Source organism: Equus caballus, chromosome 14 (genome assembly GCF_041296265.1).
Source record: "Equus caballus isolate H_3958 breed thoroughbred chromosome 14, TB-T2T, whole genome shotgun sequence".
NCBI lineage: Eukaryota > Metazoa > Chordata > Mammalia > Perissodactyla > Equidae > Equus > Equus caballus.
Window position 1 is genome coordinate 103,476,537 of NC_091697.1, and position 27,332 is coordinate 103,503,868.

The following is a 27,332-nucleotide window of genomic DNA, read 5'->3' on the forward strand; positions in this document are numbered from 1 at the left end:
CTTAGAAGTAATCAGCAACTACAGCAAAGTTGCAGGGTACAAAATCAATTTGCATAAATCAGTAGCATTTCTATATTCTAATAACGAACTAACAGAAAAAGAACTCAAGAACACAATACCATTCACAATCGCAACAAAAATAATAAAATACCTCAGGGTAAATTTAACTAAGGAAGTGAAGGACCTATATAATGAAAATTACAAGGCCTTTCTGAGAGAATTGGATGACGACATAAGGAGATGGAAAGACATTCCATGTACATGGATTGGAAGAATAAACATAGTTAAAATGTCCATTCTACCTAAAGCAATCTACAGATTCAACGCCATCCCAATCAGAATCCCAGTGACATTCTTTACAGAATTAGAACAAAGAATCCTAAAATTCATATTGGGCAACAGAAGACCCCGAATTTCTAAAGCAGTCCTGAGAAAAAAGAACAAAACGGTAGGCGTCACAATCCCTGACTTCAAAACATACTGCAAAGCTACAGTAATCACAACAGCATGGTACTGGTACAAAAACAGGTGCACAGATCAATGGAACAGAATTGAAAGCCCAGAAATAAAACCACATATCTATGGACAGCTTATCTTCGGCAAAGGAGCTGAGGGCATACAATGGAGAAAAGAAAGTCTTTTCAACAAATGGTGCTGGGAAAACTGGAAAGCCACATGTAAAAGAATGAAAATTGACCATTCTTTTTCACCATTCACCAAAATAAACTCAAAATGGATCGAAGATCTAAAAGTGAGACCTGAAACCATAAGGCTTCTAGAAGAAAACGTAGGCAGTACACTCTTTGACATCAGTATTAAAAGGATCTTTTCAGACACCATGTCTTCTCAGAGAAGGGAAACAATAGAAAGAAGAAACAAATGGGACTTCATGAGACTAAAGAGCTTCTTCAAGGCAAATGAAAACAGGATTGAAACAAAAAAACAACCCACTAACTGGGAAAAAATATTTACAAGTCATATATCTGACAAAGGCTTAATATCCATAATATATAAAGAACTCTCACAACTCAACAACAAAAAATCAAACAACCTGATCAAAAAATGGGCTGGAGACATGAACAGACATTTCTCCAAAGAAGATATACGGATGGCCAATAGGCACATGAAAAGATGCTCATCATCGCTGATCATCAGGGAAATGCAAATCAAAACTACACTAAGATATCACATTACACCCATTAGAATGACAAAAATATCTAAAACTAATAGTAGCAAATGTTGGAGAGGTTGTGACAAAAAGGAACCCTCATACACTGCTGGTGGGAATGCAAACTGGTTCAGCCACTATGGAAAACAGTATGGACATTCCTCAAAAAATTACAAATAGAACTACCATACGATCCAGCCACTCCACTACTGGGTATCTATCCAAAGAGCTTGAAGTCAGCAATCCCAAAAGTCCTGTGCACCCCAATGTTCATTGCAGCATTATTTACAATAGCCAAGACGTGGAAGCAACCAGAGTGCCCATAACAGATGAATGGATAAAGAAGATGTGGTATATATATACAATGGAATACTACTCAGCTGTAATACAGAACAAAATCATTCCATTTGCAATAACATGGATGGACCTTGAGGGTATTATGTTAAGTGAAATAAGCCAGTTAGAGAAGGATAATCTCTGTATGACTCCACACATATAAGGAATTTAAAAATGTGGACTAAGAGAACAGTTTAGTGGATACCAGGGGAAAGGTGGGGTGGGAGGGTGGGCACAAAGGGTGAAGTGGTGCACCTACAACATGACTGACAAACATTAATGTACAACTGAAATTTTACAAGATTGTAATCTATCATTAACTCAATAAAAAAAATAAAATAAAAAGCAGTTTATTTTAAACTTTGTGTATTTGTTATCTATTACTGAGTAACAAATTACTTCAAAGCTTAGTTGATTAAAACAGTAAATATTATCTGACAGTGTTGTGGTCAGGAATAGAGAGCAGCTTAGCTGGGTGGTTGGTTCTGGCTCAGTGCCTCTTGTGAGGTTGCTGTCATCTGACGGCTTGACTGGGGTGGGGGGTTCCTGGGGGCTTGTATGCTTGGCAAGTCAGTGCTGGTTGTTGTGCAGAGGCCTCACTTCTTTGCCATGTGGATCTGTCTCTGTACAACTGCTTGTGTGGCTCTGCCCTTGAGTGAGTGATCCAAGAGAAAGCAAGGAGGAGGCCACCCTGTCTTTTATGATCTCGTCCTGCAAGTCTCACACCATCTCCTCTGCCACATTCTGTTCATTAGAAGCTAATCCCTCAGTGGAGCCCACATCCAAGGGGAGGAGAATGAAGCTCCTTCTCTTGAAGGGAAGGGCGTCAAGGAACTTGTGTACGTATTTTAAAACCACCAGTAAACGCTTGAATTTCTAAACTGATATACGTTTCACGTGAATTTTGCAGTGCTTAACTATTCTTCAGAGACTAGATGTTTGGCTCTCTGGTGGGAGCGACCTTTGTGTGTGGAACCGAAGATTAGATCTCCTGTGTAAGACTAGTCACCTTTCTGATACAGGTAAGAAACAAATCAACGTAATTGTGAACTATGATTGACAGACTCTGAAAGACACAGAGAGTCTTAAGAGACTTTCCATGGAGACAGACGTCAATATAGGGGATTTTTTCTTTTTATTTCTGAATATAACATGTAGCCATATTTCTCCAGGTTAAGGGATAGGTAAAATATATTTTCATCCCAAATTGGAAGGAGAAGACCCTGCCTTCTTTTGGCTTCCCCTTCCCTTCTAACAGAATTTCTCAAAAATGCTCAAGAAAAATCTGTCCATGTGTGCTGTTGTGCTGTGTTCATAAACTGAGTTTGATGAGTACCTTGACACCTGGAAGCAGACTTTTATGACTTTACAAGAGCGTTTTCTTCTTCATTTGTGGAGTCATTGGACTTTGAATAGATTGCTAAGGATGACCTCATTTTATAATTGGCTTTACTAAAGAGTTCATTCATGTGCAAACTTACTTAAAAAATTCTATTTTCTCAGAGTTCTGTTGACATACATTTTTGGTTTTAACAGAAAAAATCAGTTTGATTTCTGTTGATACCCAGGATCTTAAAAAATAAAATTAAAATCTATTCAGAGTAAAAATAAGTATAAATGAGTACATTTAAATGACAGTAACCTTGAAGTCATGTGATACACCATTAACTATTTTTGTTTCTAAAAGTAATCGAATGAACCCATGGACATCCTAGAAAGAATATTATTAAGCATATTGTTGACGTCTTAAAGATAGCAGGAGCCCTGTGAATTGAATTTACAATTCGTAGTTGGAACTAGCTTATCTCCACGTAGGTATTATGAAATATCAGAAAAATAATGTGGTATCTTAGGAAAAGTAAATCCATACCTTATTAAGGGTTACAATTTAACTCTCAGTTCAGCATTTTATCACTAGTAATCTTGTTTGAATTTAGAGTGTATTTTCATGTTTTCTGTTATCATGAGTTACATCTCTTTATTTACAGGTACATTTTCTATTTCTTACAGTACCCTGTGGTTATCTGTGAATTTTGTTCCAGGAATTATTAGTAACTGTGTTGTGACATATTGAAATCAGGGCTGTAAAGAATCTTTTGTATGTTAATAGAAATAACCACCTATTGTTGCAGTCTCTCTTTCTTTTGCAAGTTTTCTTTAAGTACCATACATGAGTAGTCAGAGAATTGCCCTGTTTATTAGTGTCTCAAGAGATGGCAGAACCTTTGGGAGAATCTGCTGGAAAGCTTTGAAAAGGCCGTGGGTTTTTCAAAGCTTTTTGTGATTTGGGTTTTCCAAATTACAGGATGCCAAGTAGGTGGGTAGCAGTGCTGTTAGGCCCTTATCTCATGAAGCTCCTTCCATAAGCCTTGCTTGATTCATGGCTAGCAGGGCTGTTAGGGACAGTCATTCTGTATTTGGAAATAAGCAAAGATAATCGTAGTCATATGACACGATAGAAAGAGCCTTGGCCTAGAAGACAGGACGTCATGCCCTTTCCAGCAGTGTGCTCTGTGATTCTGTGTGTTAAGTTGCTACTTCTGGATTATTGAGTTTCCGGGATTTTTGCTTTACAAATAATTTGATAAACATTTTTTTAAGAAGCTGTTTTCTGCATCTAGAATTCTCTTGCTACCCTTTCCCCTGCTCCCCTGTCTCCTCCACTTCTTTATCTTATACCACTCTTCTTCCCCTTTCTCCTCCCCGACCATCACCTCCTTCTCCTCAAACACGGGAAAATACAAAACATCCTGTTCGAACAGCCCTATGAGGAGGAAAGATTTTGCCAGAAATACTTCCAGAATCACAAAGTGCTAGTCTTTTGATGGGTGGGAAGGTAAAGCAAATGAGTAGAATATTTTCCAGATTTCTAGATTTGTTATAAATTATATATATGTAAATTACATATTTCATAATGGAAAAATTAACTTTAATAAACAAGTTTTTGCGAACACTTGTGTTGGTTCTGAATCTAATATATCAACTCTTTAATTCTTGCTGACAAAAGTAATAATTGTAACTTATCTTACAGAAGTAATGGTTCCTCTAATATCATTTCATGATTCAGCCATAAAAAGATACTCAGAACTCTATACTTAAATAAATAAGTGAAATGTGGTGGAATGTTGAATCTGATTATTTTAGTAATGCAAGGAATTTCGTAAATGTGTTAATTGATTATAAACATGCTATTTGAAGGCTGCTTTCTTAGCTGTTGACTGTTGGCTAACTCGTTTACTGCCAGCGAGCCCGCTCCGACTTCTTAAATTTATATTGAGGAAAATGCCCGTCTCACGTCTCGTTGGAGCTAGCCATCGTATCAGTGGTGATGGTGATTATCTTAAGGGGTCCCTGGTAAGTAATTTCACCACGATAGTAAAAATATTCAAAGAGCATATCCTATTCTTAATAAATCAATAATGTCTTCCAAAGGTCTCACCTGCTTTTCACAGAATCATTTTGCACATGTGAGGGAGCCAGGAAGTGTGAGGTAGCAAATTGTGTGTGCTCACCCCGTATGGGAAATGACTGACATAAAGCTGAGAGCGTTCTTTTTGGTGTAATCCATGAGGAAAATAATTTGACCTTTGTTTTATATATTTTTGAAGGGGTCAGTGCTTTGATTGAAATCCCTAAGAACTGTGTTGTGGCAGCAGTTGGCAAAGAGCTGAGTGAGTATGACTCTTTTTTTTCTTTTATTTCTTCTTTTTAAAATTTTACATTAGACTTGTGTATACATTTTGAAAAGACTGATTAGTTTTGTGTTTAAGGGACGTCTGCCCCTGCCCAGTCTTGGCCTCCTGGGATTGTTGAAGTGACGTGGAGACCGAGACATTTGCAAAACGTTAGGTCAGTCTTTGTACCACCCTTGGTCTAACATAGCCGGGTGGGCAAGGTGCCCCACTCCTCTGATGCCATTTACGTTCCTGTCTTCCCTGTCGCTGATCCACACTCGTCCAGTCACTCAGCAAAAATTTTAACCCCATAAAACAACTGTCAATGTTCTGGAAACTGAAGACTTGAGTTGGGAGGGTTGGAGGGGGATTATTCTGGGGATTCCCTAAGGCAGAAACTGTGGAGTTTTTGCCTCTGGAAGCCAGAATGAGACTCCTTTTCTCGGGGGGAGTCGATGCCATTTCTCTCAGAGCAGTAGGAGAGCAGAGGGAGGGGAGCAGGAGAAACTTTGTAAATGTCTAGACTGACATAAACATGCCGTTTGGAGGCCGCTTTCTTAGGTCCCTGCCAGGGAGGCCGCAGTAAGGAGAGCCTCGTGCGCTCGCTGCCATATGAACAGAATTTGGGTGCCAAGAAGAGGTGGAGTCAGCGTGCTTCTTAAGAGCTACTTCTTTCTTGAGGAATTTGTCTCCTGGAGCCCAGAGGGCTTGATGTTGCCTGTGCTGCTTCCAGAGACCAGCCCCGATCTGTGCTGTGTTTGCACGGGGCCGTGAGATGTGAGCGAATTGTTCACCGCTCAGTAACTGCCGTCTGCAGGCCCCACTGCTCTGCAGCCAGGTTTCTCGTTCTTCAGCTGACCTTTCCAGGTCTAACGGTGTCTGAGTAGTGATTTTCTAGACCCTGTCCTTGTCCTTTCCTTTTATAAGATAGTTTGTAATTTTGTGTTTAGATTTTTCTTCTTCCTTCCTTGCAGAAATTCAGTTTTCCTGTATTCTCCATCGAGCTGGACAGACGCTTAGCTCTTCCCTGCTTCTCTCCTCTCGGAGCCAATCAATCACTTTGTGTTTAGCTGGTTTTTCTCTAACTTGGCGGTTCTCAGACTTTAGTGTGCGCCCGAATGACCTGAGGGCTGGTTAAAAACCCAGTTGGGGGCCTTACCCGCAGAGTTTCTAACTGAGGAGGACTAGAGTGGGCCTGCGCTTCTGTGTTGCTAACAGTGGCTGCCCTGGGGGCCGTGCTCTGAGGCCTGCTGCTCTCAGTAGTTTGTTCCGCTCCTTTGCACCTCACTGCTGTTGCCTGTTCGGGCTCTCGTCTCCTCTCTCGCCTGGTCCACTGTGCTGCTCTCCTGACTTATCTTCCCTTTGCTCCTTAGTGCCTCTCACGTGCCTTCTCCTCCCCGAGTTCAGTGTTTCTCGGACACACTCTCCGTAGATGCTAGAGGGATCTGTCTAAAATGCAAGGCTGCGCCCCTACGTAACAGCTTCAGAGCCTTTCTGTCGCCTACAGCAGTCGTTTCTAGAGGCCCAAGTTCTGACTAGGACGAAAGTTCAAACTTCCGGAGATCACCATAGTTTGCCGAATTTTTATTTTGCTTAGTAAAAACATTAAAAGACAAAAACAAAAATCCAAACAAGTGACCATTTACCACCCTCATTTTGTAATTACTTTTTAACAGCAAAGTATGAGGAACATGATCTCAGAAAAAAAGAATATTCAATTTAAATTGAATACATTTGGTTTTATAAAAAACTCACATGGGCCTTATTTTTGCTCCCGTTGAATGAAATATGCCCTAGAGGACCAAGGTGAGGACTCCAGAAGCCTACAAGGTAAAGTCCGGACCTTTCACCATGTCAGCTCGGCCCCCAGTTATCTGCCTCCTGCCTCCCTGAGCCCCGGATCTCTCATTGTCACCACTGGATTGTCTGGGAGTCCCACCTCCCCCGGGGGGGGGTTGGCACCTCTGTGCAGTCATTTCTGCTGTCACCCTGTTCCAGGCTTGTCCTCCTACTCGTCGTCCTCCTTGGTCTGGCTAATTCCTACTCCCTCTTTAAGAGCTCAGCTCCAGTGTCTCTTTTTTTGAGGACGAAGCCTTCCTTGCCTAACACCTCCCTCCCGGCTGTTTTCCTCTGTGTCCTCACAATCTCCTATCTCGTAATCTCCTATCTCATTTCACTTGCTACTTTAAAAAAAGACTTCTGCTTACTTTTCGTTGTCTCCTCGCCCCTCCCCTTCAGAATGGGAGCTCCTTGGAGACCGGAAATTTCTTGTTCTTCTTTCTGCTAACAGATGAGAGATTTTCATCAACTGAATGAGTGAATTCATTGAAGCAGTAATAAAAGCCATACCGACGCCTCAACAGGGGTTAGAATGTCATCTGAAACAAGGACCACGTGGAAGCTGGTTTTACTCAGAAAGTAATTTATAAAACATAATGTTCTTGAAAACGAGGTTCTACATTTTACTTTGCTCTATCATAAAATAAATATGCAGTGCCATTTTTCCTTATATTAAAGGAAGTTTCATTCCTGTAAGTGGAGTATTGTTTCTGTCTCCAGGAGCCAGCTCGCGCCCGTGTCCTTGGTTCAAGCGTCCCACGCGCATTTCCCTGTCTCTGTAAGGGCGCCTTCGGAAGGAAATGTAGTTCCTTTGTGCCGCAGTGACTTTGAGGCTTTCCTGGCTCAGCAGGGCCGCGGCTCTGGGACTTCAGCCTGGCCGAGAGGCCGGGCTTGTTTTCTTAACCCTTTTCTAGAATTGACTGTTGCTTCTCTTCTGTCCTCTGATCTAATTCGTGTTTGTTTTATTTCCTTGAAGTTACTGCATGGGTGACCCCATGGATGCTCGTCTGTAGAGGCTGCATTTGTGGGCTCACTGAAGAGTTTCACATTGTGTTTAGTCCTTTGTAGTTCTTTCTAGAAACCAACTTTGGCAGGTTTCTTTTTCTTGTCAGTATTTCAGGTTATGATCTCTGTTAGTCTGATTAAACAGTACGTTGCCTGTTATTCCACAGCTCCAGTCTCAGGGTTATTTGGTGGTGTTCCAGCTGCAGCAGTTTACACAGCTTTCATGGGAATCAGGGAGAATCCCCTTTGTATTGACGGGAAGACCTTCTTCTTTTGACAGCCACAGTTGCAATGTGAATGGCTGTCAGGATTAAATAACCTTGCTAGAGATTTGCCAGTTTGAAAACATTGTCCAGAGACATAGAAAGAAATGTGGCGTGATGTATTTTCCAGAAAGGAGTGTGAGAAAGGAGAGAGACTTAGTAAGGAGCCGCCACTTGGAAAGGATGTGACCTCTGAGACCTGTCCGCTTCTCAGGTGTTAGTCCCTAGTCTGTGAGCATCCGCGGCGCTTGATGCAGTGGCTTATTTTAGCGCACAGTATGCTGAACATCAGCCTGGCCACAAGGCTCCCTCCCACTCTAGGCGGTGAGTGTTTCAGCAGTGGCCGGGCCTTATTCTCATTTGATGTCTGAGTGCCTGGAACATAGTAGGTGAATAGTAAATGTTTGTTGATAGATTCTCTCCAGTTGGTTTGATTTGGGGTTTTCTGTATGGATTAAAATTAGAATTTATATGCTAGTTTAAATAAAAGTATTTGTTACAGTCAGATAATGAGTAGAGCGGCATATAGGGCATCTAGAGGGTCCTGCTGTAGTGAGAAGAACCGTGTGGCACGCAGAGCCACAAGGCACGTGCTCCTCAGAGAATTCACCCTTTAGTGCTGTACGCCTAGGTATTAAGAAAAGTTAAAAATGGGGCCGGCCCCGTGGCCAGGTAGTTAAGTTCGCGCTCCGCTTCAGCAGCCCAGGGTTTCGCCAGTTCGGATCCTGGGCCCAGACGTGGCACCGCTCGTCAGGCCACGCTGAGGCGGCGTCCCACATGCCACAACTAGAGGGACCCACAACTAAAAATACTCAACTACCTACTGGGGGGTTTTGGGAGAAAAAGGAGAAATAAAATCTTAAAAAAAAGAAAAAAAGAAAAGTCGAAAGACGCAGCGGTTGAAGTCTTCACTGAGTTGAAGTTAAACGTGAGTTTGTAGCTTATTCTGTAGCAGTGCTTATGGCCTGGGAACCTGAGTACAGAAAGCTGACAGTGGAGATGACTGAGGGACGTGGGCCAGCCGCTGGCTGAGAGATGGGGCCGCCGGCGGACGTGCACGGAAGCCTGGAGAGGACAGGGCTCCATGGTTGGTAGTGGGTTTAGAATAGTTTATTAAGGGGTCAGGGTTCTAAGGACACACTCAGGATTTTCGCAGATCATTTCAAAGATCTCAAGCATTTGAAAGAAGTATTTTAAAGTGGTATGAATGACTCTCTTTGGAGATGGATTTTTCAATATTTTAGGTATTTCTCACTTAATAAATTGCTGGCTTTTTGAACAGAAATAGAATTTTATCTTCTACGACTATTTTAATAAAATTTTGTCTGTCTTTTCGTTCAGTAATTTTCAAGTTGGTCGCACCCACAGAAGGATCACTAGAATGGAATATTCTTGAAGTTAAGCGCCTCCTTGATCACCAGGATAACATTCTCTCGTTGGTTAATGTCAACGGTAAGCTCATCGTGTGCATGTTTGTATTATGTGAAATTTTATACTTGTTATCGTAACCTGTTCTGAACTTCAGTCTTGTTTTGTTTTAGGATTCTAGAATTACCGTCATTAAAATACGCTTTAGAGTAGTGAGGACTGCCAGTCTCTTGTACTTGGAGGTTAAGCCAGTGGAACTGATCCAGTTTCGTAGATTAGTCAGTTCAAGACTTAGGCACAAGGAGAAGAGTGGAGTAGGGCAGGGAAAAGAGGTGATGGGGGGAGCATAATTATCTCAGGCACTCCTTGGTAGCTGTGGGATGATTGTCATAGGCTGTAAATACTAATGCTTAGTGGCATTTTGGTAGCTTTGGCAGTTGGTTCTGGCTAGTTAGTTCCTCTTTTGTAGACTAGCCAGTACAATATTATTTAGCAAGTTATACACTTACGATAGAAGGAGCAAGAGTCAAGCCCGCTGTATTCATGGTTGAAGACTTTCAGAGAGCACCACCGAAGTAAGGTAAAGGTCTACAGAAAATGGTCATATCTGCCCTTCCTCATGGTGGTGGCTTTTGACTTGCCGGCCATCCGATTTGGCTTCATAATGATTTTAATGAGTATCTCCTGGAGCTGAATCTGACATCAGATAAGATAGGACATCAGGCAGGAGAGGATCACAAACCACAAATCCTGGGATTTAGCTAGTTCACTTGAATATAAATGTATAAATAAATATAAAATAAATAGAAATAAATAATATAGATAAAGTGACACCTTCTATCATCAGAGCTCTGCTGAGTCGTCTGTGTTCCGAGGTCAGAAAAGAGGCCTCCTGGATGTCTTTAGTTTGATAGTCTGGCGGAGACAGTAAGAGGGTCGGTAGGGATGCCATGAGTGTGATGTGGTGGGAGGACTGGGCTGCACCCCCTGACCTGAGACCTGGGTTGGCTCTTTTGAACAATACTCTGTGTAAACAGGCAAAGGGAAAGGGAGGCACAGACAGCATCAAGAGTAGTCTCCATTTGTGTGCCATTCGGTGACATTTTCAGATATGCCAGTGAGAATGTCCCTCCCAGCTTGAAAATTGTCCTCTCTAATCGCCATCTTCTTGTACAGCCCAGCTGCAAGTCTAAGGACCAGATTGTCTATGGAGATACAAGTAATAATGTTGGGAGCACCCCTTTATTTTTCTCTGGGGGCTCTTTTTCCTCTAGCCGTGGATGACAGCACAAAAGGCAAGTTCTTGTGTGGGAGACCCTCTGACATGGAGCCATAAGCTCCAAGGCCCTGGAGCTGCTGAGAAAAGCACAGCAGTGTTCTGGCCTGTTACGCTGGTCGTGCCGCCTGCTTGTCCCATTTCAGCGGTGAAGCATTGGTACCATGAGCCAGTGTGCTTCCCTAACAGAGGCCAGGGGATGCTGCTGAAGAAGCCTTGACTCCGTGGCACCTCTTTTGCTGTGTGATATGCAGAGAAGCTGGTGTAACAGTTTACCCAGGAAAGCTTCCTTCAAGTATTTCTTTGCCAACTACTTAAGGGAAGGAAGATGGGAAGAAAACGCAAAAAAATTGTAAATGAGAATTTTTTACTTTCTAAACTCCATGACCGTAAAATTACAGTACAGATAATAAGTAAGCCAAAAGCCTATATAGGAATCATATGGACAAGTAGTCTGGTAAAATTTGAAAACACCGTGACAGTCTAATCTTGTCCTTTGCACAGGCATATCGGCCGTGCTGCCGATTTTGGCGATCTCGAAATGATTATGTTGTGCAGTTCCCAGCTCCACTCTCAGCCCTGCTTCTTTGTCCCCACCATTGACCCATGAAAGATGTGGCCCAGGGCAACCTTAGAAGGGTACAACAGAACGCTCACAAATGTGGGTCATGGATATCAGGTTTGCTACAAGATCCGAATGCTTGAGCAGAAGGTTTTCTAAGACAGACAAGATAACTTTGCCTGTCTCTTCTGGCAAAAAGCTCTGGGTGCTTCTTCTTTATTTTATTCCTTTTCTTGTTTTGTGCTGACAGCATGGGATGGTAATCACAAAGTATTAGTCCTTGTGAGGGATGGGTAGACAGATGCCAGGTGAGATTTTCATACTAAGTGACTTGATACTTACACAGGATGAAAATCTATCCACATATAATATGTCGTTGAGGTTGTTTGGTGTGAAACATTTTGAATGACCTGTTTGAGAATATAAATAATTAGCGCAGTGATAAACTGCACTGACTCAGGTAAATGCCAGTGTTTTGTTTGTAGTGAAAAATTCCAACTGGGCACGAATCCTTTGTTTCTATTACCCAGAGGAATCACAGACGCTGGGAGGGTTAAGGCGGAGCAGGCGGCCGTGTGGTCTCAGGAGCTCATGTGCAGAGCTGGGGTCAGGAAGAACCTTCACTCCTTAGCTTCTCTGGTTCTTTTGTAGTTTGAGTGAAATTGGAAAGAGGGAAAGGGATAGAAAAGAAAGTCGTGGAAAGCTTAGTACTGCCTTAAATTGCCCACTATTAAAACTAGGAGCCTATTTCTCTCCACAGATAAGAAACGAACTTATTTCTCCATAGAGCAAATTCTAGAGAGTCTGTTAATAAACTGTAGAAATTGGGCTTGGAACCAGGACGAAATAATGTTTATGTGTATTATTGCTGGTAATTCCTTATTTCTAAGAGATTGTTCATCTCCTCATTAGAGATTTCTGTCCTGCTTGTTTATTTGATAAATGGAATAATTAAATCACAATTACTCGTTTATGTATTCCTAAATTACAAGTAACTGGATATTTTAATACCATCAATATGGAATAATACCAGGGGCTCAAAATAATACCAGGGACTCAAAAAATAACAGTTGATGTCTTTTTTAAATGACTACACATTTATATTTAATTTGACTTTTACCGTCATTCTCATATAAGGCATGAGAAATCCAAGACAGAGAAAGGTTAAAGGACTTCCTAAGGGCCACATGGCTGGTGGCAGGAGAGCCAAAGCTAGAGCTTGGGTTTCTAGACTCGCAGTGCCTTGTTCTGTTGTACTTTACCCTAAATAGTAAGAATTAAAGTAAATTACATTTCTTTAAGATAATTTTTAGTCTCAGCAGTTGTACATTTTCTGTTAAATACATAATTTGTAAGGTGTCTTAGTCGGCCCACTAATTTCATTTTCTTTAAAGGTTTAAAAAACTTGTTATTGTACAAGTAATACATAGTTATAATAGAAAAATGAGAAAATAGTGAGAAACATAAAAAATGTAAAAATTAAAATTAAAAGCATCCCACCATACGGTATTAAGCACTGGTCCATATCCTTCTAGATGTTTTTCTGGGCATATGTATGTGTGTGTATGTGTACACATATGGTTTTCTGTTTTGTAACAGTATGTCATGAATTATATTTCCATATCATGATAAACATACTTTTCCAACCTAATTTTCAATAACAGCATTACTGTTTCATTTTGTGGATATCTTATTTATTTATTCGTCTCCAATTGGATGTTTAGGTTATCTTTAGATTTTTAATATTATGTGTAACAACCTTGTTACATATATCTTTTGTGTGCTTCCCTCAGGGTAAATTCCTAGAAGTGAATTGTTGGGTCGTTGGGTTTACATTTTCTAAGGTTTTTGATGCACACTACCAAATTTGAGAGGATCGCCCCAGTTCATACTGGGTGTTAGTAATGCGTGAGTGTGCTGATTCCCTGTGCCTTTGTCAGCATTGCATATTTTCCTGTCTGATAATCTTTCCCAATTTGCAAGTCAGTAGGCAGTATCTCATTGCTTTTAGATTTCTTTGATTATTAAGAGAGTTGAACATCTTTTCATGTGTTTACCGATCATTTGTATTTCTTGTTTTGCCTGTTCAGGTCCTTTGCCCACTTTTTCTGCTAGAGTATTTATCTTGTTCTTAGATTTCCAAGAACTCCTCATGTATCAAGTGTAATAAGTCTATTTTGACTTTTAAATTGCAAATTTCCCCCAGCTTTTTGTTATTTAAATGTATGAGTTTTAGGGGCCCTGCCCTGGGGCTGAGTGGTTAAGTTTGAGCGCTCCGCTTAGGCAGCCTGGAGTTCACTGGTTTTGATCCTGGGTGCGAACCTACACACCGCTCATCGAGCCATGCTGTGGCAGCATCGCACACAGGAGAACTAGAATGACCTACAACTAGGATGTACAACCGTGTACTGGGGCTTTGGGGAGGAAAAAATAGAAGAAGGTTGGCAACAGATGTTAGCTCAGGGCCAGTCTTCCTCACCAAAAAGCGTACTTTAAAAAAAAAGTATGACTTTTTTGCTAAGTAGATATTTGCAGATCTCTTTGCCCACCCCCTACCCTGCCTCCTCTACAGCCTTTAAGTACTCCATGTTCATATAGAAGTGTTCACCTTTATTTCTTCGATCCTTTAAGTACCTTTAATGCTTTAATCTATTTGGAACTTATTTTAGTACATGTGGAATGATAGAAAACATCTATTGGCCTCTGCCCCTAGTTCCTGGCACAGAGCTAAAACCCCTGTAGTTTCCTACGTGGTGAGAGCACAAGGAGCGTCTTGTGTTCTGATATTTGGTCTGATGTTTCCTGACACAGAGCTGCTGGATAAAGCCCTTGGAATTTTCTGTGTGGTAGGAGTGTCTTTTGTTCTAATGAGGCCACTCTTTCTTGGTGGTTTCTGGGTGGGGGCTGGCCACCAGAAAGACCAAGCCATGATTAGAAACTTGGCATTTCCAGCCCCACCCCCCATTCTCCAGAGAATGGAGTTAATAATTGATCATGCCCACGTGATATAGTCTCCATAAGAATCCTGAAAGTATGGGGTTCGGAGAGCTTCCGGGTTGCCAAACATGTGGAGGTGCCGGGAGAGCGGCGCCCTCGGAGCGGGCATGGAAGCCTCACAACCCTTCCTGCATCTCTTGCCCTCCTCCATCTGGGTGTTCAGCTGTATCCTTTATCATGTCCTTTTATGGTAAACTGCTAAACAGTGAGTAAACTGTTTTCCTGAGTTCTGAGCTGCTCTAGCAAATTAATTGAACCCAAGGAAGGGGTGAGAACTTCTGATTTATAGCCGATCAGTCAGAGCACAGGTAACAACCTGGACTTGTGATTGTCAACTGAAGTGCAGACGGTCTTGAGAGGCTGAGCCCTTGACCTGTGGGATCTGACGCTGTCTCCAGGTAGATAGTGTCAGAATTGGTTAAATTGTAGGACACCACCCCAGCTGGTGTTCCAGAATTGCTTGGTGTGGGAAACCATCTCCCCGACCCCTAGTGTCAGAAATGCTGTGTGTGCCAGTGGTATGAGAATAAAGGAGAAACGCAGGAAAAGTGTAGCTTTTCTAAACAGCCTGTGATCCAAGGTAAGGTTCTTTTATTTTTATTCCCCAAATACTTAACCAAATATTCCAGCATGAGGTGTTTCTTTCTTCACTGAATTGAAATGCAGTCATTATCACGTACTAAATAAGGAAACTTGAGTCTATTTCTGGCTCTTCTGTTCTGTTATATTAATCTTCCTGTTTGGCTTGTGTAGGTACTTCACTGTTGCAATTATTGTGGTTTTATAGAGCATTACTACTGGGCAGTCCATTAATTTTTACATTTAGCCTAGGTTAAATGATCAATAATGAGACGTATATGAACTCTGCCTAGATCTGAGCTTTGTGTCCGGCTCCCACGTTGGAGAGCTGATCGTCTGGGATGTCTCGGACTGGACCGTGCAAGCCTGTGAACGCAACTTCTGGACACAGCTGGACACCCAGCAAGAAATAAAACTCTGTCAAAAACCAAATGACATTTCTATTCATCATTTCACATGGGATGAAGAGGTAAAAAAAAAAAATTGAGACAATATCTGTAAATTTTTGTAAATTTGCCTTTTTTAATAAACCCAATTTCTAATTATTAAAATTTAATCTCATGATGGATATAGAAAGGTGTCATTCCCCATGTTCAGATTGTGCTTTAAAATGTTCTGATAGTTTTCAAAGATTGCACACTGCATTACAAAAGCCTTTTCATCTTAGCTCCTATCCCAGAGGCAGGTGGCCACAGATTTAAAAGCTCTCTTGCAACTTTGGGTTGGATTAAATAACTCCCTAGGATTTGAGGATAATGTTAAAATTGTTTTAAGAAACACTTTGGGAAAGAATCCTTTTGAAGATGCGGGTGCATTTCCTAGTGAGGTAAAGGAAATTAGAAATTTCAGGAACATTTTCCTTTTAGTCTCCTGGCACCCTGGGGCAGGACGGCCATGCGGGGATTATGATTTCAGTCCTGCACGCGTTGGCCGGGTTGCTCCGGAAGCTCTTCTCATCTTTTTTTGCAGCAAGAGATTAGTACAAATGCATCACTGAATCCTGGCTCTGATCTGAGCATCTCTTCTTTTAGCTTCAGGGGCAGAAAATGTGTTTAAAGGTTACTTTTTAAACGTCATCACAAGAAATGTTTAAGAGCTGGAACCGTTGAGGAGGGGGTGTGCGGAAGCTTTTATGGCACTTTATTTTGTGCCTTTCTATGCTGTTTAAATTTTCTAATTGTTTGCATGTTATTTTTATTTAAAAATTTCACTAATAGTGTTTTGGATGGGGAGAGTATGCTCCATTTTTTTCTTTGCACCTCTTTCACTTTAAAAACAAAGCAGAATAGGGTAAAGAATGCTAATATAGCCAAAGATTAAGCTTCTTTATATCCCGACTTTATTTTGAAAAGAAGAAATACATGTGATAAAAAAACAAAGATGGAAACTACATTTCTAAGAGCTGTAGCCCAAAAAATTATATGTATTTTTAATTTGATACCTTTTTCTCACTTTTGTAAAAATTAGTATTTAAAATGTTTTTTCATTTTGTATTCTTTTTAATCTTAAAAATTTGGGTTGATGTTTAGTAACTGCTATAAATGCCTGATAAAGTGTTAGTTTTCCCTAATTTTCCTTCTTTTATAGGGGGTTCTTTCTTTCTACAGGAAGCCATTAATTATTGATGATAGGTGATTGATAGTTACTGTGTTGAGGAAATGCTGCCCAGAAGCTCATTAATTCTCTAGTTGTTTTTATCATTTTCCTTTCTTTCCTTTTATAATTTAAGTAGATAAATCACTTGGACTCTGCACAGTTTCCTGGGCTGTGGAACTAGTTTCTGGGGTTTCTTTGCATTGACTGCTACCCATGGGGCTCTAGATTTTAGTAAGTTGCCCAGCTGTTCTCAGCAATGCCCCTGGCACTGGCCCTCAGCTTGCATTGCTGAATGCAGAGCACCCATCCTGAGGAACAAGGGGATCACTCCAGATCCAGACTCTGGTAAGCCTTGGAGGCAGGTTGTGGTCCAGATACTGTAGGTCTGAGTTGGGTTTGTAGTGTTAGAGGCCACATGAGAAGGGTTCTTTGGTGAAAAAAGGGAGGCAATGTGTAGGGATTTTTGAAAAGTCTGCCTCACTGGGTACCTACTGAATAAGAATGAATGATTCCAAGACAAGTGCTCCAGAAAGTCTGGTGACTTGAAAAATAATTTCAGAAGCTAGGTGCTGTGTGCAAGGAAAGAGCGAGGGACTGGAGTAACACCACCTTCATTCTAATACTGACTCCATGTCTTAATTTTTGGTGTGACTTTAATCTTTTTTTTTTTTTTTCGGTGAGGAAGATTTGCCCTGAGTTAACATCTGTTGCCAATCTTCCTCTTTTGGCTTGAGGAAGATTCGCCCTGAGCTAACATCTGTGTCAGTCTTCCTCTATTTTGTATGTGGGTCACTGCCATAGCATGGCCACTAATGAGTGGTGTAGGTCCACACCTGGGAACTGAACCCAGGCTGCCTAAGCAGAGCGTGCCAAACTTAACCACTAGCCCACCAGGCTGGCCCCTAATCTTCTTTTTAATTTTAATTTGCTTATTTGGAAAATGGCAATAGTAGTTGCTTTTTTTACCTTAATGAGATGTTGTGAGGCTGAAATAAGATAAATATTGGTGAAAGTACTTTCAAAAGATTAAAGTTGTTTTAGCAAAAAGGTATTTCTAATACTTTTGGAAAATTGTTTCTGTGAAGCCTTCAGAGGATCTTAAGATGATAGTGCCACTATAGCACATATTTTTTGTATCCTTTATCGGTCTCTTGATTGTGAAGTGCAAGTAATTTTGCTCACATTTTCCAGACAAAAGAAGCTAAGTAATTTTCCCAAGGATATAGTGTTATATGAATGAAAACCTGGGTCGTCCCTCAGCAGCTTCCCCTGCGAGGCCAGCCTGGCGGCCATAGCTCCTTTCTGTAGCTGCGTCTTTCAGGGAAGAAGGAAGTGATGCTAATGGGGGTGATGTGCAGAGCTTTCTCTGTATCAGCGGCTGCACCCTTCTACCTTCTAAAGGCTCTGGGCTTTCGTCAGTGCTTTGGTGTTTGGGCTGAAGGCTAGGAATGGGTAAGATAACAGTGGCTTTCTGATGTCACACCAGGGCTGCAAATCTGTTACACCTGGTAGTGATAAGTACTAGTTTTTTGTCCATTTCTGAACTTCTTTCCCCTCAGAATGTATTTGCTGCGGTTGGAAGGGGTTTATATGTGTATAACCTTCAAATGAAGCGTGTGATTGCCTGCCAGAAAACCGCACATGACTCCAGTGTCCTGCACATTGCCAGACTCCCAAACAGGTACGCATTCCCGTCAGTTCCGCAGCAGGTGAAAGAAGTGCGCTGTTCCCCGGGCCCCAGTGTCATGTCTCAGGAGGCGAAGTTACCTGGCTCCGTGGCTTGACCTGCTATGTTCTTTTGGAAATGGAGAATACCCTATGCTGTCTCCAACGGAAGAGTTAGTGGCAGTATATTACAAAACATACAAGGAGTAGGGTTCAAACGAGTTATATTGAATTTCATTATGATTAGAAGAGATCCTTTAAGATTTGGTATTTATATACAAAGGTAAAAGACTTTTGGGTACTTACTTATATGCCAATTTTTCTTTTTATATTTTCCATTAACCCACCTTTTTGTTGTTGTTTGTTTATGCCAGAATCAAATGGTAGTCTCCTGTTGTCTAAGGCCAGGAAGTGAGGGCTTTCCTCTCCACGTAAATTTGACGGCTGCGTTTCTAGGGGTAAAATTATATGAAGGGAATAGTGTGATTTTCTAGGCGGGATACTTTCAGAGTGAGAGGCACCCTGAGAAGAGAGAGAGTGAAAGGAGGATATTGTGAAAGTGTAATTCATTCCCACTTTCCTGGGTGCATTTTAAAAGATGGAGATGGTATATTTACCACATCTGAGCCAATGTGACAGTATAATTGTGCGTTTCCTGAAGAGAGCTTTTCCTCTGCATTGTCAAGCCATGTTAAACTGGGACTTTTATCCGCTCCTGCCAAGAGCCGAATGAATAAAAGCAGTTGAAGCCTCCACTGATTTTTTCTCTGTGAATTTAGCACTGGCCATCCATGGTGCTCTGTCTTTTATCACTGATTTTCTGTCCTGACAGGCAGTTAATCTCATGCTCAGAAGATGGCAGTGTACGCATTTGGGAGTTACGAGAAAAACAGCAGCTTGCAGCAGAGCCTTTACCAACAGGTGGGTATCTTTTCTCAAAAAGATAGTCTTCTCATTTGAAAGGCAGACTAAAGGCAAAACAGTAACATACAGTGTGCTCCAAATAGACATAAGATGTTTACAGGAAGCATGTGGTCATTGGGATCTGGGATTCACATCTTAATATTGCTTTAAGGGGGAACTGCCTGTTTATTTCAATTCCGTCAAGTAGGACTCTGTTGTTTTGAGGGGAGACTGGTGCTCGGGTAATCTGACCTAATGAAGGAGTCATTCATTTATATTGTCTGTAATTCTGCCTAATACACAAACATAATTTGTACCATCAGATGTCGGCCTCAAGTGTTCTTTCATCCTGGCAGCATTGTCATTAACACCGAACTCAATTTATGGAAAAACACTTTTGTGTTTATATCCTAATTGCGTGAGCTCTCGACTCTCAGGTGTTGGTTTGAAAAACAAAGTCCTGGTTAGTCAGCAGCCTTTCCATGAGAAATCAAAGGCTGGCCCCTCTGGAGTTTCCACTGGTTATCTGAAGTCGTAGGGTATTGATTTTGGACACACAGGGCTACCCTTTGTTGATAGATCTGAATTGTGACTTTTTTGAGACTGCCATGCAGGCATTTTACTTCTCTCCTCTTTCATTCCCAGTGCCTGTCTGTTTATCATGTTGTTACACCCTCACCAGGGGTGAGTAGGGGCCGTAAAAAGAGATGAGCAACAAACCTGGTTAGGTAAGAGAGGAAATGAAATGACATGTTAAAAACCCCGGCAGAGCGCCTGGAAGCATCCCCTTAGCCCTGGACTGAGATAAGCACAGAACGTCTTTGCATTTAAGTTTCTGTGTTTCTCATCTTACATCACTATCGTAAGTAAAGAGCACAGTAATTTGGAAATAACTGAAATGATTGTGTTTTTCCAGGTTTTTTTAACATGTGGGGATTTGGAAGAGTGAACAAGCAAGCCAGCCAACCTGTTAAAAAGCAACAAGAGAACACCACTCCGTGTTCGCTGGAGCTCATCGGAGATTTGATTGGGCACTCGTCCTCTGTGGAGGTGCTGTTTCTAACAGGCGTGCAAATGTCCAGGGGATGCCTGCTTTTGCATCTCACTGCTCTCATTCACTTGGTCTCAGAAAGACCTATGCTTTCTCTCTTAGCTGTAGGTTTTGCTGAATCTAAACATAGGATAGGATAGGTTATAGTATGTGCAATTAGGATCTCCCTTTACAGAGATATGATCTGAGGAAGCAAGGAATATACGTTGCTTCCAAAAAATAGACTTAATCATCATTATTTGAGATAGAGATAGCTGACAATAAGGGCAGTGTGCATAATGTTTGTTTTTTAGATCTATATATGTTATGGTGGTATATAGAGGGTGCATGGAGGGTTGTGGTTATATACGTGGAGCTAAAGCCTTACAGAACCTAATTCCAGGGGCCTTGATCAAATTCATAAACAGCGAGCTGTTTTTATCTCCCTTGAAAGGATGATAATTTGTTAGCTTTAGTAAAACCCAGTGTCTTGATTATCATTGTGCATATTTGAAAGTATTAGTTGAGAATTATAAGATGCATACAATTCTACTTGTAGAAATTCAGATCCATTCATATTCACCACAGGCACCATTGCCTTAAGGAAGGAATAAGATCAGTCGAGATAGAGAGACGATTGGAACTGGTAACAGTACAATGCTAAGAGTCTAAGCAGGGCCCTAAGTAATGAATTTCTTAAATTGCTCTTCCCTCCTCATAGCCAGGGGGGAACACATGACTTTTCATCTGAAAGTGCATTTACGCACAGGACCAGCAGCACCACGCTTGTTATCGAGCATTTCCCATATTTCAGGCACTACACACTGGAGTCTACAGCGAGATGCAAAGTACAATCCTTGCCCCCAGGGATCCTATACTTTAGTAGAGAAGGAGCATGCAGACCTAATAAGCTGTTATTCTCGACTGCTTATGAGGGACCCAGATGAGCACCGGACAGTGAATACTCAGGAATTAGAAGAAAATGGTTAGTGGAAAACATGAGACTTGAGACTTGCACTGACTGGTGAAGGTAGGGTGCGATTAACGCAGCCTCGTGACCATAAGCTCCCTGAGGCCAGGTACCGCGTCCTATTCATCTTTGCTTTCCTCTAACAGGTAGACCAGTCATTTTCGTTTTGCTTTGTTATTCAACTTTGCTTTTGCTTGGGTGGCTGTGGTGTAGATTGGGCGTGGTGAGGATGGGCTCTGGTGGACAGAAGGGCAAAGATAGGATCTCTGTGGTGGCAAGGAGTAGATTGGCTGGGCTGGGCCCTGGGTCCCTGAGAACAGAACTAGTAGGAGAGACAGCCTGGGAAAGTAGTTTGGGGTCAGATTATGAACATCCTTGAATGGAAGGCTGAGGTGTTGGGACTTTATTCTTAAAATAGTAGGAATCCAGTAGAAGTTTTTATGTGGTGAGGGAAACCTTCAAAGTGGCACATTTGTCTTAATATGGAAGAGTCAGATTCTTAGGAATTTTCCCAAGAGAAAGTGTGGATACTTCAGCATTGTGGCTTCATTGAGAAGAGCTGGGCTCTCTCAGGCGCTACCTCCTGAACGTCCTTACTCTTTTATATTTTCACCCTGGCTCCATCCCAGCCCCTCTGCTTGTGGGCTGAATGCTGTCTTTTCCAGCTCTTGAGGAATTTTGCTCCCGTATTCCTCCCTTCAATCCTGTGTCATCAGTTAGGGCCTTAACCTGCTGTCTTTGGAAATGTATGTTATTTCAAAGAAAACTCTCCTCCTACTGTTCTTTAACCTTCTGTTCTCCTTTATCTCACCCTTTCCTTTGAGGAGCTTGTCCTTTTCAGGGCTGCATTCATCTCCTCTCTGATGGCACCTCTCCACTCCACAGTGTCCTTGCTGCTTTCTCATCAATGCTCCGCTTTCCTGTTCCTAGCTTCCAGCCTGTTCCTTCCCCAGGCACGACCTGCCCTTTATTTAGAGAGTTTTATGACGTTATTTGAAGCTTTCTCTGACAATTTCAGTTATTATTGATCTATATCCCCTTTTTCTGAATTTCTGTGGCAAATCATAGTCTGAACTACATTATTTAGTACCTGATTACATAGTCTTTAACTGGTGCCCTAATTATTTCAACTATGATTGGTTTTTACAACTGAATTAGAACCTTCTTGAGGGTAGGGAACATAAGCATCTAGACAGCCAGTAAGTGTTTATGGATTGATGGGTTGTATCTCCTTCTATACAGAGAGCTAAAGCCAGTGTTTATCTTGGAGATTTTGGCAGACATTTTATTGGTAGCCATTTGTGCATAAATAATGAGGCAAGTATAAATAATTAAGTAGGGGCTGGCCCTGTGGCTGAGTGGTTAAGTTCGCGCGCTCCGCTGCAGGCGGCCCAGTGTTTCGTTGGTTCGAATCCTGGGCGCGGACATGGCACTGCTCATCAAACCACGCTGAGGCAGCGTCCCACATGCCACAACTAGAAGAACCCACAACGAAGAATACACAACTATGTACCGGGGGGCTTTGGGGAGAAAAAGGAAAAAATAAAATCTTAAAAAAAAAAAAAAAAAAAAATTAAGTAAAACAGGTCTAGCACACTTCTCCCGACAAAAATCTTAAAACCACTACTTGAAGAATTAGATTGTTCAGAAGATACTTTGGGAATTCACAAACTTTACAAAAACAGCTATTTATAGTTCTGTAGGTGAGCGATACTAACAAAGTTATGATTATTAAAATACTAGATATGGGTTTGGTATTGATATATTTTAGTATTTGTGTATTTGTGTGTGACTGTTGCCAACACTTAAAAATAAAATTTCTCATGGAAAACGATAGGGAGTTTTACAGTCAGGTCCAAAGAAGTCTTCAGGGTACAAATCTTACAAGCACACGTGTTAGTCTAGAATCAGCCACTTCCATTCTCCTTGAAGTTCCCATAATGAGTAGTTTTTAATTTCTTTACAGATGTTTCTGCACTTTGAAGATCACGGACTAGTGACATGCTCTGCAGATCACCTCATTATTCTGTGGAAAAATGGAGAACGAGAATCTGGATTGCGCAGTTTAAAATTATTTCAAAAACTAGAGGAGAATGGCGACTTATATCTGACTGTCTAGTCTAAGGAATTTGGAATACATGTGCATGAATCGTGGACATCAAATATAGGGTAATACTCTGAAAATTATGAACATACTGATCACTTAAATTTGTAATGCATTTTTTTCCTTGTCATTCCGTAAAATTTGTTTGAATTCTTTTTTGTGGGTCTGCCAACCAGCAACAAGTTGCTCCTCAGGTATTGGCACACCCACCAAATAACAGACCACGGGTTTTTCATCTGACTTTTCACATAGCAGTAACCTGAAACCACTGAGGAAGTGGGTCTAATTTCAGCAGTGACTTTTCTGAAAGTGACATTTTCAGATCATAGCACAAATATCTGTTGATTCAGAATTAAATTATACCATTATGTCCTTACAAGTTTTTTTAAAAATTCCACACCAGAAATTGTATGAACTTATGTTTAATGAGTGGAATAGTACTCAGAACCTATTTATTTAATATCATTTTATTGCCTCTAATTAAATTCTTATCACCAGAAATCAGATTTTTAAACTTACATGTAGTCTCTTTCATTTAGCCTTTTTGGATTTTGACTTTGTTTTCGAAAATGAATATTTTAACTAGACCTGTTCATTCTTTTAAAAATTTATTTAAGGAACCTGCGCTTAAGGAAATAAATATACATGATAATTATAGAAGATACTTTGGGAGAAAAATGAAAAAGCCACGCAAAAGTAGGTAGGATGCTATAGCACATCTGGGATTTAAACCTTGAAATCTCCAGAAAACGGACCCCTGCCTGCAGGAGATGAAAGGTGTATAATTGCACCTTGCTCTGCTGTTGGAGTGGGGAATGCTGTTTTTTTGAGCTTCTGAATTTGACCCTAAACCTTGTGAGGAGACAGAAGTAGAGATAACAGTAAAGTTGTGGCATTTATTAGAAGTGTTTTTTTATTTTGTTTTCTGTGGAGCCCATTTGATTAAGGATTCTTGTGATAAATTTAAATATATCCTTTCTCCTGCAAATCCCTCTGGTCTTCAGTTAGTGATTATCAGTGTTCTATAGAGCAAACCTGAATCTCTCTCTGTTCAACTACAACTCTTTTTTGGTGCCAACTGTGTTTAGGCACCACCTAACGACGTTGCACTCACCGATGGACCGCATATATGACGGTGGGCCCGTAAGATTAGTACCGTAGCGCCTAGGTGTGTCGTAGCCGTACCATGTGGGTTTGTGTAAGTGCACTCGCTGATGTTTGCACGACATTGCCTAACGACGCAGCTTTCAGAACTTATCGTTAAGTGACACGTTTAGTGCTAGCTACTGAAATCCCTATGAACTCAAATCAATAGGAAATGAGGGTGTATTTTCCCCCAGTGTGCAGTGGCCTGAACAGCTGTTGGCCAGATGGGCAGCAGACCAGCAGCAGCTCCTCATCTATGCCAGGGGTGAGAGCTGGGTCAGCAGAGTTAGAGACTGCGGCCGCAAGTTCCTGCTTCACCTTACCATTGACTCAAACACGAAACGCTTGAGGAAGCTTCACGTGCGTAGTTTCCTGCAGTGACCGCTGAGATTTGATCATCTGCCTCACCCCACTGGCCTTCTGCCAGAGCAGTCCAATTCTTAGTACCAAAGGGGAGAAAAAGTGTCCCACACATTAAAAAATGGGTGGGTTTAATTGTGGATTATTCTTAAATTTAAACTGCTCGTGAAAGAATGAAAGTAAGTGCCCGGTGACGCGTCAGAAGACTGAGCCTTGTCAGCACTTTCTGCAGATTTATTTGGTCATCACACACGGCCTTCCTGGAATCTTTATCATGTGTTGTTTTTACTAACTTGACAGTTGCTTCCACAACTCCCCACAAAGACTGGGAGAGCTTAGGTCGTCTATGCCAGACCAATGCCGTGATGTTAGACATGAGGAAACGAGACCGGCCGGGTAAGGCCTTGCACCTAGTTAGCTTCAGTCTCATTAGCATCACTGAGCAGCTTTAAAAACAGAAATCAGAGAGGACTGGAATGAGAGAGGCGGCTTATCTATCTACCTGAGGAAAACCAGATAATGTTCACACTCATTATTTCTGTTTAATTCACAATGAAAATAGCTTTATGGAGAAATATATCAAAATTTGTTATCTTGATTAGAGAAGAATAGGAAAATCAGCACTGCCTTTTAGCCAACAAATTGTTGTTTTCCTGGCATATTTGAGGAGGCCCACAGAAGCAGCTTTCTAATCTTTCATCCTGATGCAGGACTGAGGCTGGCATCCCTAACAGGCAGACATGCTCTGTGGGCTGCGTGCATCCGATTGTCGATTGCTGCCGCTGAGTATCTCAGAGTCATTTTCAGCCTTTTCATTTTCCTCTATGGATGGACTTCACTACCTAGTGTTTTCTTTGGGAATTCCTCATTAGATCATGAGTTTGTAAAGTTGTTTTCTTTTTCTTTTTTTAAAAGATTTTATTTTCCTTTTTCTCCCCAAAGCCCCCCGGTACATAGTTGTGTATAATTTTAGTTGTAGGTCCTTCTAGTTGTGGCATGTGGGACACCGCCTCAGCGTGGTCTGACGAGCGGTGCCGTGTCTGTGCTCAGGATCTGAACCGGTGAAACCCTGGGCCGCCGAAGTGGAGCGCGCGAACCCAACCACTTGGCCACGGGGCCGGCCCTAAAGTTGTTTTCTTGAATTACATAAGACATATTCAGTGAATTATATAAGGAATGCGTAGATTTTTAACTGCTTTATTTCCTAATCTCTTCTGGGTTAGTGTTTTGTGATAGTAATCTATTCACATGGAGTGATATAAACCACAGGTGAGTTTTGGGAGCAAATATTACCCTCAGCACCACTCCCGGTCCCTCTGGTAAGACACTAGAGTTAGTTTTCCACCCTGAGAAACTAACCCTCCAACCCATTCACTGGACTTGATGGTTTTTGCTTTCACGAATGCCCTAAGGTCAGAGAGGTGGAGGAAAACAGCAAGATGGGAGGTTCTAGTCGGGGCCCAGACTTGATGGCTGCTCAGTAGTTGTATGTAGACTCCTGCTAAAAGTAGAACTTTCGATTTAGAAGACTTGTAATTGAGGTCAACACATATATGTGCATTTTTCCCATTTCTCTAGCTCAGCTTTCAAAGCTATTATGTTTGAAACACAAGATGTAACACTATGTAGTGTGCCTTGTCATTTTTATTTAAAAATATATGTATTACCTCCTTCTCCGGCTCTAGTCACATAACACAATCAAGAACCTATGCTTTGGGGGCGTTCTGTTATCCCTTCCGTCCATCCTTCTCAAGTCGAGTGGGTTCTGGTTGAACAGATGAGGCTTGTTCTCTGCCCACAAGACTGACCAGTCCTGACTCTGAAGGCAAGCAAATTTTACAATCTTAAATTGGAAGTAAAGAATGACTTAGTTAAATTATAGGGTCATTCTGGTCCAGGAAACAATATTTTGTAACTAACTTCTTCTGGTTAAGCAGTAGTAACACTGTGACTTCTCTCTGTATGAGATAGTATTGCATTTTCCTAAATTAACGTGGCTCCCCTCAACACGGAATGTTTTAGTAAACACTGTGAGAGGCAAGTATAATAGTTTATACTCATCTGATGCACATACCAACTGAAAGACTATGTTTCTAATAAACTGACTATTTGGAGGAATGTACTATTTACTTAGCAACTCAGTAGAAGATTCCACCACAGTAGATGACACTGATGAAGAGCAGAGCTGTGCTGAAGCTCCAGAACCTGGCAGTCTTAAAGCATTTAACATTTTAGTTAATAGGAAGTTAGTTTGCCATTACACTGAGTAAGCTGTAATGTTCATGTAGAAAATGTCAGACATCTGATAAATGTTACTTACCAAATGGAACTGAAAGCAAGATGGTCAGGAGAAGCTTGTCCTGGCCTCAGGCAAGCTTCGGAAGCCCAGGCAAATTATTTAGCCCCTTAAAATGGTATTCTGACATCCTGAATTTAATGTGTTCTGAAAACAAAGTGTGTGACTCACGAAATAAAGGAAGCGAAACCGAAA

General features: G+C 41.4%; 1 protein-coding gene across 1 annotated transcript in view; it reads left to right on the plus strand.

Moving 5' to 3' along the window:
• The window catches only part of WDR41 (WD repeat domain 41), a 49,434-nt gene extending 25,111 nt beyond the window's left edge, over positions 1–24,323 (plus strand). Inside the window, exons 6-13 of the mRNA XM_001504661.7 lie at positions 2,415–2,526; positions 5,113–5,175; positions 9,627–9,737; positions 15,361–15,536; positions 18,223–18,344; positions 19,161–19,249; positions 20,148–20,281; positions 23,198–24,323. Coding sequence (XP_001504711.3) covers positions 2,415–2,526; positions 5,113–5,175; positions 9,627–9,737; positions 15,361–15,536; positions 18,223–18,344; positions 19,161–19,249; positions 20,148–20,281; positions 23,198–23,350 — 960 coding nt within the window. The 3' untranslated portion in view covers positions 23,351–24,323. The remainder of the gene's footprint in view (positions 1–2,414; positions 2,527–5,112; positions 5,176–9,626; positions 9,738–15,360; positions 15,537–18,222; positions 18,345–19,160; positions 19,250–20,147; positions 20,282–23,197) is intronic.
• The last annotated feature ends 3,009 nt before the right edge of the window (positions 24,324–27,332 follow it).